At 38.4% G+C, this 23,018-nt stretch overlaps 1 protein-coding gene across 1 annotated transcript in view; it reads right to left on the bottom strand.

Moving 5' to 3' along the window:
- The window catches only part of LOC123311315 (C-type lectin domain family 12 member B-like), a 134,245-nt gene that overhangs the window by 46,083 nt on the left and 65,144 nt on the right, over positions 1-23,018 (bottom strand). Inside the window, exon 3 of the mRNA XM_044895209.1 lies at positions 3,047-3,238. Within this exon, the coding sequence (XP_044751144.1) occupies positions 3,047-3,238 (192 nt within the window). The remainder of the gene's footprint in view (positions 1-3,046; positions 3,239-23,018) is intronic.

The following is a 23,018-nucleotide window of genomic DNA, read 5'->3' as shown; positions in this document are numbered from 1 at the left end:
AATTCAAGAAAATCACACCCTTAGCCACTCCTTTTGCAGGCAAGACTCCAAATGAAGGGATGTTTTCAAACTGTTTTTTGGATAGTATTCCTGGATAGATGCGCTATCGAATGTAAATTATTTTTTTTGAGGCGCATGAATAGTTTTTCATAAATAAAAGAATTAACTCAAACTTTTCGTTTTGCTTATTTTTTTTCCTAAGTTCAACCCAGCGTGGTGTGAAAAATAATATGGTTACTTGAGTGCCAAAACGAGAGAAAACATGTCTGTTTCACTGAGATTCTGAAATGGTATAACTCACTCTATTTTCAGCATTAAATACAAAATAAATTTCTATTACAATGAGTCAAGGCAGAGTTTGACGTAAGCCTTTTTCTGTAATTTTTAGCAACTGAAATGAGACTTGCAAGCAGAATAAAGCAATTATTCATAAGAAGTTGTAGAGCATCTAGTACAGCTCCTGATGCACACTTTGAACACTTTTTGTAAAACTCGATTCAATTAAACAATATTTTAAAATTGTTTTTTTCCCTCGTATTCTTTCATTATTAAGCCCTATAGTTATAAAGTTAATAGTTGTTAAGCGAATTTCAAGTAACGAAGTGAATTTTAGCACTTTTGTAATTAAGAAAAAAAGCTGAAAATTAGTAAATTTTTATTACATTGAATCAAGACCGTTGTTACAAAAATGCTGAAATTTAATGCATAACTTGAAAATATTGATTTCACAACGTTGGGGTTCAATAATAAAAGAAAACGAGAAAAAAATAACAATTTTAAAATATCGTTTCATTGAATAAAGTTTCACAAATCACGAATGATGCTTAAATTGACCACCATGAGTTCTGATACATACTCTATAGTCTACACTTTCTAATAAATCATAGCTTTATTGCATAGATATCAACAATTTCAAAATGAGTATCGTTTCATTGAATTAAATATCACAAAAGAATCTCTAAGAGGCCATTATGAGCTTCAGTAAATGCTCTATACCTTCTTATAGACGATTGCTTCATTCTGCTTGCATTTCTCATTTTAGATGCTAAAAATTTTAGAAACACTGTTTACATTAAACTAGGCCTCAACTGATTGCAATAGGAATTTATTTTGTATCAAATGCTGAGAATACAGAGAGTTATACCATTTTGGAATCTCAATGAAACTGGCATGTTTTTTCTTGCATTGGCTCTTAGGTAACCATATTATTTTTTACACCGCGCTAGTTTGAACTTATGAAAAAAAATTAGCAAAACGGAAAAGTTGAGTTAGATCTTTTTTTCATGAAGAACTATTCATGCCCCTCAAAAATAATGAATTACATTCGATAGATCATCTATCCAGGAATACTATCCAAAAAACAGTTTGAAAAAATTCCTTCATTTGGAGTCTTGCCTGCAAAAAGAGTGGCGAAGGGTGTAATTCTCTTGAATTTTCGAAAATCTCCAATATCTCGAAAACTAAGGCACTTTTACTAAACGTAAAATATATTTTTCTGAACCGCCATAGAGTCCTCTACCCTCTGGCTCAATATTATCCATTCATTACGCCACACCCTGTATACGAAGGAATATTTTTATTGATAATAATTTTTGCGGATCTCACACCATTTTCCAGGGGAAATAAATCTTCGTGCCTACTCCATTTCTCTCTTGTTATAACATTCACTTTTCCGAACTTCTCCAATTAAGTTTTTATTACATCATTATTTACTTCCATAGGAACTTCATGGATTCTCACTACCGTCTCCGCTATTTCTTCAGATATTAGAATGACATATTCCATATTCTCTTCCTCGTCTTTATATTTCAATTCTTTCCTTTCGTACTTCTGAATTGCATTTTTAACCACATCGATGGTCGCCAATTTGATGTAAATTCTCGCTCTCATATTATCATATTGTATTCCACATACATCATCATTTTTGAATTTGAATTTCTCCCTAATCCACCGATGAATTGCAAGGGGGGTTGGTTTTTTCCTAACACATTTGAAGTCTAGGGAAATCGTATTGATGCGTCTTGTGTATTTGTACATTGTTTATCTCCGTCGTCACCTGTGCGTCATAATCCCATTCGAGAGAGCCAAGATTGGTTTTCTTTCACGTGAATCTTTCCCCTACAGAAGAATGCAATAAAAAATCTTTGAGATATGCCGCCTGTATTGCAATTATGGAGGAGATAGCGCGCTGCGCCTCTCTACATTTAATTCCTCCGTATACTGATATTCCGCCTGTCTACATCTGCTTGGACAATACAGCGTTGCCATTTTCGGAGGTGCTAACGAGCAAAGAGTCTCCCAGAGCAATTCTTCGATATACAGCGCAGCAAATTACGGAGCGAGTTGCGAAACATCCGTTTTCCTAAAGCGTCACATACATACATGATATAATCGAGGATATAATTATAGTTGACATCAAGAAATGAATATTCGTGTTGATGGTATTTCACCGTTCACTCGCCTTTACCTAAAAATAATGAATTTCGACTGATGCCCAAGTTGGCATCAAAAATTGTTTGTTCCTTTAAAGACTGTCTATATGTTTGTAGGTTTTTTATATTTCAGCTGACCTGATGATGGCATTTTGGCCGAAATCAATCGCCAAGAGTTTTGAAGTTGTAGTATTCAGTGTATTTGCTTTCCCTTACTTGATAATGGACTAATGGAAGGGTTCACAACTAAAATTATTGAGTATTTTATTGAACAATCCAACTATTCAATTTTGAAAACGGGGTGTAGGATTATCCCAGGCGTTTAAAATTACTTCCCAATAATATGATTCGAAGACGTAAGGTACCTATATACTCAGAACAATATTTCATTTCAGGGATAGGACATGGAAGCTACAGTGGAAATCCACTATGAGGATATCAAGTATGCCATGCATTTTGATAAATTGATCAGAGTTTTACGATGCACTGATTAAATTTCAAGCTTTAGACTAGAGTATACAATACCCTCATAATTGGCAAGAATTGCTTGAAGCAAAGATATTGTTATTGTTATATGTGTAGAGTTAACTAGTTGAAAATAACTGATGATTCACCTCTAAGATATTCGTTTGCTTGAATATGATTCATTATGTCTTGATTTTCTTCGACGGTTTCAAATTCCGCTAGAACGGAATTCTGTTTTCTGCATTGTTTGTTAGCTGCTTTCCAGTCACATTCTCTACCAGCTGTATGAGCGAAAAAGTAGCAGTTCTCTCCGATGCGTGTAAAATTATCCGGACAGGGATCTGAAAAATATAAAATTATTATTTGATAACGATTTGCCTTTGGAAGAGAATCAATGATGTAGAGTAAATTCGATAATGTTGGCCTAGAGGTGCCAAAATATAAACTTTATCTGCTGAAGAAATAAAATGCACTGATTAATATACCTTTGAAATTTTCAATCAGCACTTTTGAGGAACATAGAGGTAGTTATTCATAAATACAAATAAATCAATGCACACAAAAACAAGTAAATACAATGATAACCCTCTAATGTTCTAGACAAAAATTTATGTTTCGATTTCTTATTAATGTAGATTATTCTCTTAGAGGTGAAGAAATACACAAGAAGGTCTGCAGGATAAATTTTCAAGCATAGCGTGTCATAATTCGTTTGAATGAGGACAACCATATACTGAAATGCCGACGATTGTTCCATCCAGTTCAGTGCGAGATGTCGAAGCGAGTAGACGTGTTGAATGATTTTTCGAGCATACGATTTGGGAATTTGATTGAATACTGATTATTCGGGAGAGTTCTGTGAATGAGTTTGGTTGTGTTGTTATTGTATACAGTCCAGATCAAAAGATCGTTAGATGTGCAAATTACATCAGGTGAGACTTTGTCTATATAATAATTGGTTATTTTTGTTCTTTTCTCTCTTATTGATATTTATTGCCATTGTAAAAAAATAAAAACGTTAAGCCATGTCGGAGACCTCAGATAATGAGGGTTCCTACATGGAAGCATCCGATGAAGTCGAGGAAGACTTTAGCGAAAGTGAGTCCGTGGGTCGGACAAATTTACGCGAAGAAAATGAACTCAGGAAAGCCGAAATAGCTAAACTCAATGAAACATTTTCGATTTTGATAAATGAGCTCCGTCAAGCCAAAGAGGAAATTGTATAACTCTCTGCGCTGAAGCCCCCAAAATGTGCCTCCTACAAAGCGCGCGCGCCAAGAAAGTTCCTCGTCTGACGAGGAGAATATCAGAAAGGCAGCAGAAGTGCCTCAGAAGGATAAAATCCCAAACATCACCATGATGGGCACCTCAGATTGGGTAGAGATATCCAAAGCTCTCTACACAAAAAAGATCAACTACAACTGCGCAACTGTAGTTAAAGACGGTATAAAAATCATCGCGTCAACCGTAGATGATTTTAGAAAAATCACAAAATTCTTTTAGAAGCATGGTAAAGAATTTTTTACCTACCAAATGGAGGAGGAGAAGAAGATAAATGCCGTCATCAGGCATTTACCAATCAACGCTGATCTTGCGTTGATTAAGGATGACCTGATATTCCAGGGAATATCAGACGCTGAGGTGTCCAGAATTACATCGAAAAGACGAAGAAGCCCATACCTCTCTACCTGGTTGAAACCCAGAAAAAAGAAATCTTCGAAGTGAAGCCACTTTACAATCTCTGTATTGCATATTACATACAGCACATGACGTCCAATGGACGTCCACTTTATATCCAAATGAAGTACAAACGTCCACGGACCTTATATGGGAGTCCAATGGATGTATATTTCTGGACATGTACTGTACGTTCAAAAATGGACGTTTTATGGATGTCCATTGCTCTTTAAATAAGGGATGTTGGACATTCATCCATATTGGACATCCTCTGGATATACAAATCTGAATCTTAATTGTACTATCAGAAATTGTACGTTAGTTTACGTCCATTCAACGTACATTTTTGGATCAACGTGAATAATCCATGAATGTACATCTTTTGGATATTCAGATATGGATGAGTATAAATATGTACTTCTCTGTACGACAACTAGATGTATCATTTTCTGGTATCTATAATTATTCATTTCTCAACATTCGTAGGATGTACATTTCTGGACATTTACTGTACGTTCAAAAATGGACGTAATATGGATGTCCATTGTACTTTAAATAAGGGATGTTGGAAATAACAGGAATTTGTATGCAAAGATATACCCTTGTATTGCTGCCATATCGGTCTCGACTTTTTTTGTGTAGCAGGAGGAAAATCTGTAATTCAGACGAATCACCCTCCCCTGCGGGGGAACAAGTGTGGGGTTTCTCACTGTCCTGAGCTCGAGACCCACTAAAAACCCTTAACTGCTTCTTGAATATTGGTTCCGGGCATTTGCCTATAAACCGTTCATCTCTTAGCCGGTTTCCTTCTCGCACACTATCGTGCTGGGATTTATGTGTTTATCCTCTGTTGGATAACACTTTATAGGTTTAATCAATAAGTTTCAGTTCTTATTTTAATATCTTTCCAATTGATCTCTTGGTCATTCTCCTTTTGTCTTCATCTGGGTCGTAGTCCACTAGTCTCCTGAGTTCTGGATTCGGATGGTTTTTCGCATAAGTCAGTTGGGGCCTAGCAACGGCTTTGATTATCTTCAATTTTGTCTCTTTCGACATGTGGCTTCTTCTTCCCATCAGAGGGTAGAGTCTATTCATCGCTGCTTTCGTTTTGTCGATTGCTTGTTTGATATGACTTTTCCAAGTAAGTCCTTTGTTAAGCGTTATTCCTAAATATTTGGCTCCATTTTTCCAGTCGATTTCTTCGCCGTCAACTTCTAGAATCGTTGTGGGTCGCAGTCTTCTCTTCTGTAGTAATATTGCTTGGCTCTTTTGTCTATTGAGCTTGATTTTCCACTTTATGCACCAGTCATTTGTTTCGTCAATCGTTTCTTGTAGAACTCGTTCTATTACTTCTGGGTTGCGGTGTCGAGATGCTATGCCTGTGTCGTCAGCATATAACGTTAGCATGGTTCTTGGATTCTTCGGAATATCGTGAATGTATATGTTGTACAGAAGTGGCCCAAGTACTGACCCTTGGGGTACTCCAGCCTCTAAATCTCTTGTTGTGGAGCATTCTCCTTCCACTATCACGTAAAATCTTCTATTTTTGGGAAAATTCCGGATCAACTTGCATATTTTGATCGAATATCCAGCACTTCTCATCTTATAATTATATTAATCCTTCATGCCATACTCTGTCGAATGCTCTGGCGACGTCTAGTAAAACAAGACCTGTGGCTTGTTTATTTTGAAATCCCTCGGTAATGTATTCTGTGAGCCTTAATAATTGTTGCTCTGTTGAATGCTCTCTTCTGAATCCGAACTGTTCTGGTGGTATTAGTTTCAGGTTTTCGGTTTCCTCATTTAGCCTCGTGGATATAATTCTTTCTACTACTTTTCCTTACGCCGACAGTAGACTTATCGGTCCGAGTTTTGTGGGAACTTCTTCTCTTCGAATGGTTTAATGAACACTATGACTTCCGCTGTTTTCCATTTTTCTGGGAAGTGTTCTGTCCTCATAATTCCATTCCATTCGGTCTCGGCTCTCATTGAGAGTAGGTACATACTGACTGGGACGTTGAAACCCAGATGTTCCGCCCTCTCATAATTATTCCTTTTTTTACTCTGGAACTTTCGTCCCAAAGACCGAAACATTAATTTTTTCAGTTGCATTTGAGTTACACACAGCGAAATATAGAATCAGAACAGAATATCTAAGAGAAACTCATTAATCTGTAATCAGTGGATTTTGAAGTGGACTCGACATATTTTGTAAAATCTATATTAATAAAAGAGGATCTATGGTATACTTCAAAATGCTTTATTGTTCAAACGATCGCACCAAATTGGACAATTCTTTTTTTGTTGTGTTTATTATTGTTAGGGCAAGGTTTATATAACAAAATATTCCCAAAAAAATTGTACAGAACAGAAAAAAGGCATTCCTTTTTCTTACGACCAATCGAGCAATCACGATGAGTTAGTTATTATTATATACCCTAGAAATAATTTAAATGGCAAAACCCCAGGTAGAAATTTTAGTCTTCAAGACGTCTTTGGTTGGTCATGTTCGGACGTATGGAGACCAACTTGGTGACGTCAGTGAAACCTTATGGTGACGTTAATATGTCACAGCCTGAAGACGTCTTACGGTGACGTCTTGAAGACGAATTTGGAAGACGATTATTCGGTACTTTTACGTCTTGCGTACGTCTTTCTTACGTACTGAGGACGTCAGTATTTTTCAGAAAATTTTAGAATTTCATGGATAAAAATGAAACATAAACTAACATTGTTTTTTTTTTCTTCCCCCTGGCCTTGTGTTCGAGCATTTCAGCATACATAATTTGAAATCCTAGGTACAAGACGCCCACAAACATCTATGATATCTGCGGGATTCGAACCCGCTACCTCCGGCATCCTAGCCGAGTCAAACCAAATCAAATCAAAAAGAGTTTATTCATATTTTGTTTACATTGGTATGGCTCCAGGGAGCACATTTGTTCACTTAATATTATTAAGCATTAGTTCCTACATGGAGTATCCACTAAAATTTACAAGTATTGAATATTAGGAAATTCTTTTAACAATTGTCTTACTTTTAAATAAATATTATGGTACATGGTATAAGTAGTATCTATATCAAAACGATTTTTTCAGGAAAAATGAAAAATAAAAAACCTGATTTAGTTAGTTGTGTTACTATGTACAATTATTTACAAATTTACATTATTTACATAAGGTTTAATTGGTGAGGGGTTGAAGGAAAATAGGGAGGAATTGGTAGGGTAAGGGGTGTTTGCTATGAGGATCTATATTGTGAAACCTCGTTTTGGTTATATTTTTTGTGAGATCGTTCGCGCGACACTGGTGTTCGAAGAAGTTGTTCGAAACACTGTCTATGTATTCGCGAATGGTTGGGATTTCGCTTATTTCATGCAATTCTGATACTCGGGTATATCTGTTTCTATTCGTTATGAGTCGGAGGCAATTGTTTTGGAAAGTTTGCAGCTTGCGAAGGGGCCAGGGACGGAGGTGACAAAAAACTGGGGCTGCATATGTTATTAGGGGTCTAATGATTGTTTTGTATAAAAGGGTTTTGTTTTTTAGATTTAGTTTGCTTTTTCTAGATATTAGGGGATGTAAGGTTCTTTTAACTGCATAACCCCGGGCTAGGGCATTATTTATGTGGGTGTGAAAATTCAGCCTTTGGTCGAGTTCGACACCAAGGTATTTAACCGATTTTTTTGGTACCATTTGATGGCCGTTGATTTTTAATTTATTTAGTATTCTTGTATCGTTGTACCTTCTACTGAAAACTACCTGTTCTGTTTTCGTTTCGTTTATTGAAATTTTCCACTTCTTGTAATATTCTAACAGGAGGTTAGTGTGATATTGTATTTTACAGTTTGCCGCGGTTGCCCAACCTGAGTGTGCGTATATTGCGGTGTCATCTGCGAATAGTGCACGGTTCGTACCTGGAAAGGTAGGGAGGTCGTGTATATACACATTGAAGAGTTTTGGCCCTAGTACGGAGCCTTGGACTACACCGGCTTCTATATCAATAGGGTCTGATAGTGTGTTACCGACTTTAACTCTAATTTTGCGGCCTGTTAGATATGAGTGTATGGTTTTAATGATGAAGATGGGGAAGTTGCTTTGGATCATTTTGTAAATTAGACCATCAATCCATATTTTATCAAACGCTTTCTCAAGATCTAGGAATATCATAACGGTGTGATTCTGTTTGTTGAAATTTTTAATGATATCCGTGACAATTCGACATATTTGCTGAACGGCACTGTGCTTTTCCTTGAATCCAAACTGATCGTTGTCTTGCAAACCTACTTTTCTGATTGCTTTTTTAATTCTGTTGATCAGGATTTTTTCAGCTAGTTTACTGATGGTTGATAACAGACTGATCGGTCTATAACTATTTGGGTCGGTTTTCTTTTTACCTGGTTTGGGAATTGGGATGACAATAGCTGTTTTCCAGGAGTCTGGCCAGTGTTGAAGGATAAGGATACTATTAATTATGTATGTTAGTTGTACTATCGCTTTCTGAGAGAGGTTTTTGATTAGTCTGTTATCAATTTCATCGACTCCAGGGGCTTTATTATTTGGCAGGGTTTTTATTATTGTTTTGAGTTCGGTTGGGTTAGTAAGGAATTTACTAACTGGAATATTTTCCTTTTCATTTTTTAGAAAATTTCTAACGGTATTTTCAACTGTCTTTTGATGATCACTATCGGTTTGGGGTAGAGAATGGTTATTTTTGAAGACTTGTGTGAATTTGTTGGATTTTTCCTCGTTTGTTGTATAAAAGGTGTTGTTTTCGCTAAGAGTTGGGATGGCGTTGGATTTCTTTCTGAGCATACGTGCGGTTTTCCAAAGGGAATTATCCTTGGGGTTTAGCTTGCGTAGTTTTTCACTCCATTTTTCATTTCTGAATGAATTAATGTGTTGGTTGATGTCTCTCGTTACGTAGTTCATCAAGTCTCTATCTGTGTTAATTCTGTGTGTTTGCCAACGTTTTCTTATTTTATTTCTATAGCGAATTAGCTGGATAATGTGCTCCGGGAGTTTGTCTTCAAAAGGTTTTTTTATTATTTGCGGTACTACTTCAAGTTTGGTGGTTTTAACCGCTTCGGTGAATTTTTCGACCTCCGATTCAATGATAGCAGCGCTAGTTATTTTGTTGTTTATTTTGATTTTTGTGTCTAATATTTGTCGGAAAGTATTCCAGTCAGTGTTAGTATAATCAAATGTAAATTGTTGGGGGTTGCGTTCAATATTATTCAAGTGTACTGTGAAAATAACGGGATTGTGATCTGAGGGTAGTGCGGGAATGGATTCGGGTTCGGATATATTGTTAAAATTCTTAGATATTATGAGGTCGATTGTTGAAGGAGTGGTGTTGTTAGAGGGATAATGTGTGGGTTCTTCTGTGGAGTGTAAGTTACAATCGTGGTTAGACTCAAGGAATCGCAATAGTGTATTTCCATTTGTGTTTCGCTCGCGACATTTCCAACTTTCGTGTCTGGCGTTGAAATCGCCTACAAGGAGGGTTTTATTTCTCCTGAGAAGCCGACAAAGGCAAGATTCTCTGAAGTTATTGTCTGGATTGTTATAGACGCCAATAATAGAAAGTTGGTTATTTATGTCGGCACCGATATTTTCTAAAGAACAGGTAGTTTCCGATAGGGGTACAAAGGGTATACCGTTTTTAATCAGAATTGCTACACCCCCGTATCCAGTGTCGCCCGGACGATCTCTTCTCAGTACCTGGAATCCATTCAAGTAAAGGGATTGTGACGATTTTATCCGCAATTCATTAAGGATCACTATGTCTATTTGGTGGGTTTTAACGAAGTGGGATAGTTCCGAGTGTTTCCGAGAAACACCGTTGGCATTCCAGGTACAGATTTTGATCTTAGAATCCATTACGTTCCAAGTTGAACAAAAATTCAAAAAGAATTTGGGATTTAGTGGCACTATTTGTTGCTTTTGCTAGAAGGCTATTAAGTTCCTTCATTGTTTCAATAAACTTTTTAATATCAATGTGCTCGTTGAGTATCCTAAATTCTTTTTGCATTTCTGCGAATAGATTTACAGGGGAATCATTATTGGTCTCACGATAGGCGGCTTGGTTCGTCGTTAGGGTGTTCACATTCGCGGTATTACTGCTCTTATTCGCACTTTCACTCGCTACATTCATACGGTTAACACTCTCGGCGGTCTTCTTCCTCAACTCCCAAATGTTTGTTTTTGGTGCAGGTGCTTCTTGGTATCTCCTTTGGGGTAACGGTTGCGTATTTGCTGTTCTCCTTTCTATTATTTTAATGTACGTGTCACATTGTACACTGTTGGCTGGATGATCCCCTTTGCAATTGGCACATTTTGCAGGAGATGTTGTAGGTTTGGGGCAGTCTTTAGTAAGGTGCCCTTCAGCGCATTTGAGGCACACTATGGGTCTGTGACAATTAGAGGTAGCGTGTCCCCACAATTGGCATCGATGGCATTGAATCACTTGTTTGTTTGAGGTATATCTATACCACCTAACAACTGTATGTTCTATTACCCTAACTTTCTCGATGGTTTTCATCGTTATGGTGGAGTCTGTAATTACGAGGAATGTTGGGGATCTGGTTCCTTTCATCTTATATACCGTCCGCACTGGTATTTTGTTTGTGTTTTTCAATTCGGATATTATTTCTTCCGGTTCCGGATTGTTTTCGAGTCCAACCAGGACGAATGCGTGAGTCTTCTCTTCTTTTGGTGTGTATGTGTGGAACTCTTGTCCGCGGTCTGCGAAGTATTTGACTAGCTTTTTGTGGTCCTCTAGTCGTTCGCATTGTAGGTTTGTTGAATATCTCCTGTATTTAATTTCGAAATTTCTGGTCACATGATTATTTATTTGTTCGATAAGCTCCTTTTGTTTCGTAAAATGGCCTCTCACAACAATCGGAGGTGGCCTTTTTGGTTTTCTGAAAGTTGTTCTTTGCTCATTGTCTTGCTCCTCGTCTGTTTCTTCATTGTTAAGAGTTGCAAAGTCGTTTTTGATTCGTACTTCGTGTGGTTCGAGTTGTTTTTGTTTTTTATTCGTGATAGGGTGCGAGAAACTTGGGTTTTCACTGTCGCGTACGCGGGTACGTTTAACACTTCGTGGCGTTACTTCGGCGGTTTCGCTATTTGGTTCTTCAGTGGCACTGTTTATTGGTCTTTTATTCACTTTCTGTTGCGTGTTGTCGTGCATTTCTTCGTTTATAACGTTCATAATTATTTTCGCTTTCGCGTTCACGGTTTTTATGAATTCCTCCTCTGAGGAATTCATTTTGTTTAGTTCGTTCACTACTAGGTTCACTTTTAGGTCCACTATGTTTCGCTTGTTCTTTCTTTCGGCGAAGTTCCGCATCCTAGCCGAGTGCGCTGCCGTTACGGCCGTCGAGGCTGTGTAAGATGTTGGTATTATTGGTATTGAGTATCATAAAAAAGTGTGTCAGAAAAAGTTATTTTCAAGACTATGTACTAACGGAAATGAAGCAAAAGATCAATTATCAATGCGTTGACACATGCATTTACATAGGATAAATGGAACAGGATAGCTAGTCATATTTTTTTCAGGCTTTTGACTGCAAATAATTTCATTTTCCTTGAATCTAAAGGATATGAATATAGCGATTTATAATTTAACGGACGTTATCTTCCGTTTCATATCTACATATCTATATTCAAACTGTCCGATATATATCGATCCTTGAAAAAATTATAAGTCTAAAGTCTCAGAGTGGTCTAAGAATAACGTTATTCAGACGTCTTTTGTGTGACGTCTTACTAGCCCACTTGAATTGACGTCTCGGAGACGTTATTGTACGACGTCTTACTAGCGTACTTGAATTGACGTCTCAGAGACGTTATTGTACGTCCGAGTGACGTCGAAGACCAATAAAGACCTAATGAAGACGTCTTCGAGACAACACCCTTCTACCTGGGACTAGGTTTGCCGGGTCAGCTAGTCATAAATATTTTGGCTTAAGCTTGTTGAACTGCTTTTGAGGTATAGTGTCTAATTCTAGTTCCAGTGTGTAGTGCATATATTTGATAGTAACGAGGAGAGTCGAAGTTTTTATTCTTGAGGGAAGTGGAAAATTTACGTGCAGATAGAAAAATATAATCTAATGGGTAGAAATATTGAAAGAATTGAATGTTGAATGATTATACGAACCACGAATATTCATCTCTGTTTCATGTTAATTTGATGATTTCATTAATATAATATTAATAATAATAATATAATTTATTGATCCTTTCATACATAACAACTTTATGTGTAGGACAAGTCATAAACAAAAACAATTTATAAATTTTTCCCTAAATCATCACTTAAATATTCATCGACGGTATAATAACATTTTCTTAATAGTAAGGACTTAATTAATTCCTTGAAACTATTGAGATCTGAAGACCGCAAACTAACAGGCAAATGGTTGAAAAGTTTTATACCCTGATACATCGGGGACATTTCAAACTTAGATGTTTTGTGCGTGGGATACGATAATATTCCCTTGCTCTTAGTATTATGGGTGTGAAAACTGGAGAGGCTCTCAATGTCGTTGTCATTCTCCTCTATATATATCATGCATTTCAAGATGTATATGGAAGCCAATGTGAGAATACTATTTTTAATGAACACTGGTCTGCATGAAGACCGTGGGGCCAAGTGAATATCATGCGAAGTATTCTCTTTTGGAGTATGAAGGCCCTATGAAAATCAACAGAATCTCCCCAAAGCAGGACGTTATATGACAAATGGCAGTGAGCTTAACTGAAGTAAATATTCATCAGGTACCTGATTGAAAATGAGCTCTTTATTCTTGCTATCGCATAATAGGAGTTGCAAAGCTTTTTGCACACCGCATCAACATGTTGGGTCCACCTTAAATTCTTGTCAATATAAACTCCCAAAAATCTGATGGAATCACTCGATGGAATTATTTCATTATCGACATGAGTCGAGAATGTTCTGGGATACACATTCGAAAGCGTGAAGTGAATGCATTCCGTTTTTTTAAAGTTGATCATAATTGCATTCAACTGGCACCATTCAACGAAACTCCGTACTAAAAGCTCACACATGGTTACTAATCGTAGTAAGTGAAACGATAGATAGATAGGTTTATCGGAAACGGCCGTAAGTGAGTGAATTCTACTACCGCCGATTACCCGCGCGTATTTACATCTATATACGTGGGGCTTCGATCTGAAGTGCGATGACCCGATGAATAATCTTTTCGCACTATGAAGCCTGATGCATTCATTCATTGCTGTATCCCGTTATCGGAAATTAAACTACAAAAGACTTATAATTTCTTGGGGCTAATTGCGACTGTGTGCCCTCCTGTGACTGATGAGACCCAACCGTGACCTACAGATCCTTCCACACTCCGGGCATTGATAGTCACCAACCAGATCTGGCCGCCGCTGAATTCTTCTCGAGTCTTCATTATAACTGTGCACCATAGATCTCCACTGTGACCTGTCTAACGCTAGTTGTTCCCAGTTATGATTGGCATTAATTGATTTTGCGGATTGATGTAGATTGTGGTGTATCCTTAAACCGCTTATACTGGCCTCCTGGTTTCCGGGCTCCCTCTGCCAATTCGCCATACAGAGCTATTTTGGGGAGTCTTGTGTCTTGCATCCTCAGAATGTGGCCGCTCCATCTGAGTCGGGCCCTCGTTACTTGAGTCTCAATTGTTGTACAACTCACGCGTTGCAAGACTTCTGCATTAGAAACTTTGTGGAACCATCTGATGTGAATTATTTGTCTTAGATGACGTTGTTGCGTTTGTTCAAGCTGTTCAATATGTCGCCTGCAGGGCGTCCAGCTTTCGCTTCCGTAAAGAAGCGTTGAGAGGACGACTGCTTCGTAAACAGCTGTCTTGGTCTTCAGATTGAGGTCGTGATTTTGAAACACTCTGTCCTTTAGCTTCCAGAATGCCTGTTATGCCGAATTGATACGGTTTTGTATTTCCGTGTCTAGGTTAGCCCTAGTATTTATGAAGCTTCCCAAATATTTGAACTGCTCGACCTGTTCTAGAGTTTCATTCTCCAGGCTGATATATGTTTGAAGGCTTTTTGGCGGACTTACCAGGATTTTGGTTTTGTCGATATTGAGTCTAAGGCCTTTTTTTTTTTTTTGTTTGGTGTAGCAGGGGGAAAATCTGCAAGACAGACGAACCACCCTCATCTCCTGAGGGGGAACAGTGTGGGGTTTCTCACTCTCCTGAGCTCGAGACCCACTAAAAACCCTACTGCTTCTTGAATTTTGGTTCCGGGCATTTGCCTATAAACCGTTCATCTCTTGGTCGGTTTTCTTCTCGCACACTATCGTGCTGGGATTTATGTGTTTATCCTCTATTGGATTAACACTTTATTGAATTTTTCAATAAGTTTCTGTTCTTATTTTAATCTCTTTTTGATTGATCTCTTGGTCTCCTTCGGTAAATTCGCATTCTCCTTTTGTCTTCCTCTGGATCGTAGTCCACTAGTCTCCTGAGTTCTTGATTCTGATGGGTTTTCGCTGTTTCGAATAATTTCTCTGCTTTTCTGTTCATGAATTCCCTTATGGTTTTCCATTTCAGGTCCTTATAAATCTGTCTATTCCTGACAAACCAAGGTGCATCTATTGCACATCGTAGCAGCTTGTTTTCAGTGGCCTGAATTCTTTTGATATGGCTCTTTGCCGCGAAACCCCAGGCAACGGATCCATAAGTCAGTTGAGGCCTAGCAACGGCTTTGATTATCTTCAATTTTGTCTCTTTCGACATGTGGCTTCTTCTTCCTATCAGAGGATAGAGTCTATTCATCGCTGCTTTCGTTTTGTCGATTGCTTGTTTGATATGACTTTTCCAGGTAAGTCCTTTGTCAAGCGTTATTCCTAAATATTTGGCTTCATTTTTCCAGTCGATTTCTTCGCCGTCAACATCCAGTTTTGTTGTGGGTCGCAGTCTTCTCTTCTGTAGTAATATTGCTTGGCTCTTTTGTCCATTGAGCTTGATTTTCCACTTTATGCACCAGTCATTTGTTTCGTCAATCGACTCTTGTAGAATTCGTTCTATTATTTCAGGGTTTCGGTGTCGAGTTGCTATGCCTGTGTCGTCAGCATATAACGTTAGCATGGTTTTTGAATTTTTCGGAATATCGTGGATGTATATGTTGTACAGAAGTGGCCCAAGTACTGATCCTTGGGGTACTCCAGCCTCTATATCTTTTGTTGAGGAGCATTCTCCTTCCACTTTCACGTAAAATCTTCTATTTTTGAGATAATTCCTGATCAACTTGCATATTTTGATCGAATATCCAGCACATCTCATCTTATATATTAATCCTTCATGCCATACTCTGGCGACGTCTAGTAAAACAAGACCTGTAGCTTGTTTATTTTGGAATCCCTCTGTTATGTACTCTGTCAGCCTTAATAATTGTTGTTCTGTTGAATGCTCTCTTCTGAATCCGAACTGTTCTGGTGGAATTAGATTTTCGGTTTCCTCATTTAGCCTCGTGGCGATAATTCTTTCTACTACTTTTCCTAAAGCCGACAGTAGACTTATCGGTCTGTAGTTTTGTGGAAACTTCTTCTCTTTGAATGGTTTATTGAATACTATGACTTCTGCTGTTTTCCATTTTTCTGGGTAGTGTTTTGTCCTCATAATTCCATTCGCGATATTTGTTAGAGCGGCTATACCTTTTCTAGGTAATTTCTTTAACATAACATTCGTTATTTTATCGCTTCCGGGAGCTTTCCTCTTCTTCAAACTTCTAATTATTTCCCTGATTTCATTTGGCGATGTTGGCTTGTCTATTTCAGCAGTCGCTGGTAATTCATCCATTTCTTCATCATTTTCTTCAACCAGTTCTTCCAAATCTTCATTATCGTCGTCTATCCTGTAATTTATTCTCGATCCTCGTTCGATCGAGTCCGCCAATGCATCTGCCTTATCAGTATTGGTATACGCCATTCCCCTTTCTCCGTGTAGGGGTGGAATTTTAGTCTTTTCTCCTCGTGGGCTTTTTTGCATTCTCCATGCAGAATGATCGATTGTATTCAGTTCTTGAACCCTTTTGTTCCATCTGCTTGTTCTTAGATCTTTCAGGGCATTTTTCAGAACTTGGCTATGTCGGTTGAGGTTCCTTCTATTTAGATCATTTTTGTTCATCCTATATATTCTTCTGAATCTTCGATTTTCTTGTATAAGATCTTTTACTTCTTTAGGCGTATCGCCATGCGGATGACTTGGAGCTGGTCTCTTCACTCTTCTCGTGCTTTTTTCGTAAGCTTTCAATATAATCTCTTCCAGTTTATCAACCGCACATTCCAGATCGTCTGGAGTGTTTATTGTTGGAATTTCTGTTATTTCCTATTGTATTAAATGGCTGTATTTAGTCCAATTGGTATATTCTCTTATTTCCAGCAGTTTTTCTCTTGGTTCTTCTCCAATTGTCAATTCCACGGGATTGTGGTTTGAGGTTCCATCTTCCAAAGTTTCAATCGAGAATTCTTGAGTTATATTTTTCAATATCGCGATATCTATTACATCTGGTATTCCTCTTCCAAAAGCAAGATATGTCGGTAGCTCTGGTCCAATAACTATGGCATTTTGTTTTTCGGCGAAATCCTTGAGTTTTTTGCCATTTCTATTCTCTGTTATGCTATTCCATAATGGGGATTTACAGTTGAAATCTCCAATGGAGATTTTCGGGTTTGATCCTTCCAACATGTTGTTTATCTCTTCTTCCAATAGATTGTTTTGTGGTGGCTTATACGCCGAGGTTATTTCGACTCTTTGCCGATTTAATTCGGCAACAATCGTCACTTTTTCTGTTTTTCCTTGTGTTTCGTCGGATCTACTTTCAAAGTATTGTTTCAGATCTGTTCTCACCAATATTGCTACTCCTCCTCCGGTGTTTGTAATTCTGTCACATCTATATGTTTCATAATTCATGAAATTCAGTCTTCTGTTCCGGTTTATTCTTGTTTCCTGTAGGGCTATAATATCAGGTTGTCTTTCTGATATTATTTGTTCTATCTCGGCTTTCCGAGTGTTGATCCCGTTTATGTTCCACGAGATAATCTTGAGGGATTTCTTCCTAATATCCGTAAGGTCCATTAATTCAGTTTACTGAATAATGCTTGGAGTTTTTTCTCCATTTCCCTCTCAATTTTCAACATTATCTTGTTGAAAATTTTTTCCGTGAAGATATCTAAATCATCGGCTGATTCAGATATCTTTTTCTTCTCCTGTTGACTGTTCACAGCTTGATTCATTGTAAGTTTTTTCTGTCCTTCTTTTTTCTGGACGGGTTTTGGAGTCTCCCTCTTCTTTTCCTGCTCTGTAGGTTGGGTCTTCGCTGCTTCCTGAATTTTTTGTTCAGAAGTTGTTGTTTTTATTACCTTCTTTTTCTGTTCAACTGATTTTCGGGAATTTTTCTTTCTGGTCACCAACTTGAACTCGCTACATCCTTTGTAGCTAGCTGGATGGCCCTCTTCTCCACATAAGACGCATGTGGCATTTCTCTCTTCACCTTTTCTGGTGAGTGTGCAGTCATTGCTGCTATGACTTCCTGAGCACTTCACGCATCTCCACGGGAAGGAGCATTTGTTTTGTGCATGTCCGTACCTTTGGCACCTAAAGCACTGGCTTGGACTTTCAGGCCTCTTTTTATGTTCAACCACAATACAGAGGTTAGGTAGAGTCGCTTCACTTCGAAGATTTCCTTTTTCTGGGTTTTAACCAGGTAGAGAGGTATTGGTTTCTTTGTCTTGTTCGATGTCATTCTGGACACCTCAGCGTCTGATATTCCCTGGAATATCAGGTCGTCCTTGATCAACGCAAGATCAGCGTCGATTGGTAAATGCCTAATAACGGCATATATCTTCTTCTCCTCCTCCATTTGGTGGGTAAAAAATTCTTTACCACTCTGCTCGAAGAATGTAGTGATTTTTCTAAAATCATCTACGGTTGACGCGATGATTTTTATACCGTCTTTAACTGTAGTTGCACGGTTGTAATTTATCCTTTTTGTGTAGAGAGCTTTAGATATCTCTACCCAATCTGAGGTGCCCATCATCGTGATGGGTGGAATTTTATCTCTTTTAGGCACTTCCGCCTTCTTGACAGTCTCCTCATCAGAAGAGGAGCTTTCTTTTCGCGCGCGTTTAGTTGGGGGCGCGTTTGGGGCCTTCGCGACCTCCGTTGAATCATTTTTCCTTGTTTCGGGTTGTGAAACAATTCCTATAAGGGAATTATTCTTGGAACCCGCTACCGGCTTTGTGATTGCGGCGTAAGTGGGAGATTTCGTCATATTATTGCGGGTCATTTCCTCCCTCAAGAGGCGCATCTCACCGACCAACTGTGACACAGTTTCAGTCAGTTTTACTATTTGAGCTTTCAACTGCCCATTTTCTTCTCTGAGCTTTACAAGCTCCTCATGTTCGCCTTCGCTGAACTCTTCAGCATCGGTCGCTTCCATGTAGGAACCCTCATTATCTGCGGTTTCCGACATGGTTTTATAATCAAAAATCTCAAAATATCAAACAATTTGAAAATAATAAAATATTCAGAAATCTTCACTGAAATAGTCTAATATGAAACTATGGTATAAAGCCAAATGTTTTATACGCTATGATAAAAATCAGAAAAGAGATACGAAAAATAAGCTCACCTGATGTTTTCTGCAGTACCAACGAGAAAAAAAAAATTCTCTGGACACTTAGGATAAACACCAACTTTGAAAATTTTAACGAATTAAAATTCCGATAACAAATATAGAACCTACACAAACTTCACAGACGGAATCAAATATTCCGTAGCTTGGTTATTGGGCACTTTCACCTCCGCTTTCTCTTTTACGGCACTGTGACACTTCGACTTTCTCGTCCGCTTTCTCTTTTATAGCACTAGGAGCACTGTAGCACGTCTTCTCTTGTCAAGCGAATGACTCGGAATGAGTCTAAGGCCTAAAGCTTCGCATATATGTTTATAGGTGTCCAGCATTATCTTAAGATCCTCTGGGCTGCTAGCGATAAGTGCGCAGTCGTCTGCATATTGAAGTTCCGTGATAACCTATGAACGGGTTTTTGCTCAGAGGTGCTTCAGGTTAAATAGGCCTCCATCAAATCTGAATCTTATTCCAACACCTCTTACAGGCATACTCATGTCAGCAATTATCGAGACAGTTATGGCGAAAATATTGAACAGTAAAGGCGGTAACACGCAGCCTTGTTTTATTCCAGAATTGGTTAAGAAATGGTCGGTTGTAGAGCCATTATGCTGTATTCTAGCGGTGTTGTTGATATAAAGGCTTTCAAACACTGCTAAGAATTTTTCGGGTACTCCAAGACGGGCCATGATTTTCTATAGCGCTCTCCGATTCACCGAGTCGAAGGCCTTACTTAAATCGATGTAGGCTGTATAGATCCTTGATTTTTGTTCACGGGCCTTCTCTTGGAGCTGTCGCAGTGTGAAAATTGGCTCCACCGTACCTCGATTTGGTCGAAAGTCGCACTGGGATTCAGGTAAAATCTTTTCTAAGAGTGGAATCAGACGATTAGCCATAATCTTCGAGAGAATTTTGCCGGCCACGCTAAGCAACGATATGCCCCTGTAATTGTTTCATTTTGACGTATCGCCTTTGTTCTTATAGAGATTGATAACTAAAGCGTCCTGAAGTCTTGAGGTACATCTCCTTGTTCCCAGATCTTACGGAATAGTGCTAGGAGACTATTGACAATGTCTTCATCCAGGGCTTTGAATACCTCGGCTGGAATTCCGTCTAGACCTGGTGACTCATCATTCTTCATCATTTTTATCGCGCTTACGATTTCCGACATTGAGATTTCGTCATCAAGCGATGTCATCGGACTATACGCGGGGAGCAGGTTTAAAATGGACAAATCCGAGTCGTTATTTTGATTCAAGACCTGTGAGTAATGCTCCTTCCATCTTTCGAGAATTTTTCTATCATCAGTTAGTATAGCTCCATGAGCATCTCTTATAGGAAAGTTAGCTTTTCTGCTTGGACCATAAACAGTTTCAATAGTTTCGAAAAACCGCCTGTAATCAGGGTTATCGGAGTGAGCTTGTATTTCCCTAGCTTTTTCTTTCCACCAGCTATCCTTGATTCTTCTTATTTCTTGACGGACCTCGCGTGTTATGTTTGTAAAATTCTTTTGGGCTGCAACATCGCCAGGCTTGGTTATTGCCGTTTTCATTGCTTTGTGTTTTGCCTCCACAAGAGGTGCGATATGAGTTTCGCTGTCGGCGAACCGGTCTGGGGATTTTCGGGAGCGTTCTGTGCCCAATATTTCTTTTGCTGTATTTGTGAGAGATGTCTTGAAGCGGAGCCAATGACTCTCAATGTCGTCATTATAATCTTGAATTGGGTCTTGTAATAAAATAGGTGTTCGTTATACACAGATTGTGTTCTGCACAAAGAGCCAGCAGACGTTCTCCGTACGAATTGATGCTGTCTGTGCCGTGTTTCCCTATTATTCCCTGCCACAGTTCTGAGTCTTGACATCTGCCCACTCTGGCGTTGAAGTCTTCAAGGAGAAAAATTCGTGCCCGTTTTGGGATTTTACTTAATGTAGCAACGAGTGCTTCGTAAAAGGTGTCCTTTAGGTTGCCAGAGGAATTCAAAGTCGGTGCGTATACTGCAATGATGTTCACAAACGTGTTATTCGCTGCAGGAAAGCGTAGAGTCATCAAACGTTCTGAGATGCCAACTGGTTTTTCGGTTAGTTTGGCGGCCAGGTCGTTTCAAATGGCAAAGCCTACGCCATGTTGTCTGATTTTGCCTTCCGGCAAGCCTTTCCAGAAAAAAGTATACGCTTATTCTACCAAGCTACCTTCGTCCGAAAAGCGTGTCTCGCTCAAGGCAACTATTGCAATGGATGTACGTTGCAGTTCCCTATCGTTTAGGGCAGTACGTCTTTCTGGTCGGTCGGCCCTGGGGTTGTCTAGCAAGGTTCTGACGTTCCATGCTGCAAAAGCTATGTGCGTTTCATTGGTGGTTGTACGATGATTCACTCGTTCAGGCACCCTCCCCCGGAGATCCGAATGGAAGGGTATTTTACCTCCGGATACAAATTTTGTCCTGTTCGACTGATCCATCTTCTTGTAGGAGCTGCATTAGAAGGTGTTTAAAAGCTGCACTGGTAACGCTGTCAGTGCAACTAGCTCTTCGTAATATGAAAAATATGTTGAATGATAATATTGATACTGTTCCTTGGGGATTCTGTGAATAATATAAATTGAATATTTATGAGTTTGTGATAAATAAAACGATTTATTTCAATACTTGTTTTATTGTCTTACGACCATGTATTACAATAATCATTTAAATATTTACATACATATTTCATTCTAACTGAATGATATTATGGAAAGGGCAAGGATGAACCTGTTGGGTGGTACTTCCGCGAGACCTGGCCGAAAATTGTCAATCTCCCAGAACTTCTTATCACCTTTCGCTTAGTTTCATATTCATGAATTTGTTTCTTCAGATCTCGCATATTCTGCAGTGTATCAATCTCGTTGTAGGATCAATTCTAAAGTATATTTGTCGAATCAATCCAAGAGTCGTGTGACTTGTCTAAGCCCAACCAACGAACTAAGATTTTCTTTCCTATTCGTCGAATGAGTTTTTCTACCAAAAAAACATCTGGATATTTCACCTTTCGCAATTCAAATTTCGGGAACAAGTTCAAGGTAAATATAAAGACAATATACTCACAATTATCTTCATTGATCTCTGAATATTACATATCAGGTTCTTATAGTAATAATAATAATAATTATTATTATTATTCTTCTAGATAATGAGATGAAGCCGAAGCTTATAAATCTCATACATAAAAGACTAAAAAAATAATCATTGATTGAAAACCCGATCGATCACATTACAATTTCAAAATACATAAACATTCAAGAATAAAATAGAATCATTCATTACATTTCAAATAATTTTTGTTTGATATATTTAAATGGGTACTATGGTATTTCCACATTCAACAAGTCTCCACAAATACCACTATTCAATATATTTATTATATTGTTACGATGAGTATTATTCAAAGGATCAAAATTAAAGCTAATTCTATGTTGTTCAAATTCTTCTAATAAGATACATAGTGAGATGTACTTTCCACAATATGAATTTCATTCTATCAGTTCATCTACAAATAATAATAATAATAATATGTCTGGCCTGCCTGACAGCTATCTGGTAGATGGCCTGCCGGGCAGCCATCGTAACGACGTAGACGGTGCAGCCAGCCACGCCTGCTGTCCGCAGTCCCATTCCTTTTTCCTCTCTCTTTCACATCCTTTATAGGGGTGCTCTTTCTGCTCTCATTTCTCTACCCCTCACCCAAACCGAGAAAGGGGAGCACAAACCCATGAAAATGGTGATAACGAGAAGCCTCGGAAACAAGTCGCTACC

Source organism: Coccinella septempunctata, chromosome 4 (genome assembly GCF_907165205.1).
Source record: "Coccinella septempunctata chromosome 4, icCocSept1.1, whole genome shotgun sequence".
In the NCBI taxonomy this organism is placed as follows: Eukaryota; Metazoa; Arthropoda; class Insecta; order Coleoptera; family Coccinellidae; genus Coccinella; species Coccinella septempunctata.
Note: the sequence above shows the minus strand (reverse complement) of the source record. Positions and strands in the feature narration are given on the sequence as shown.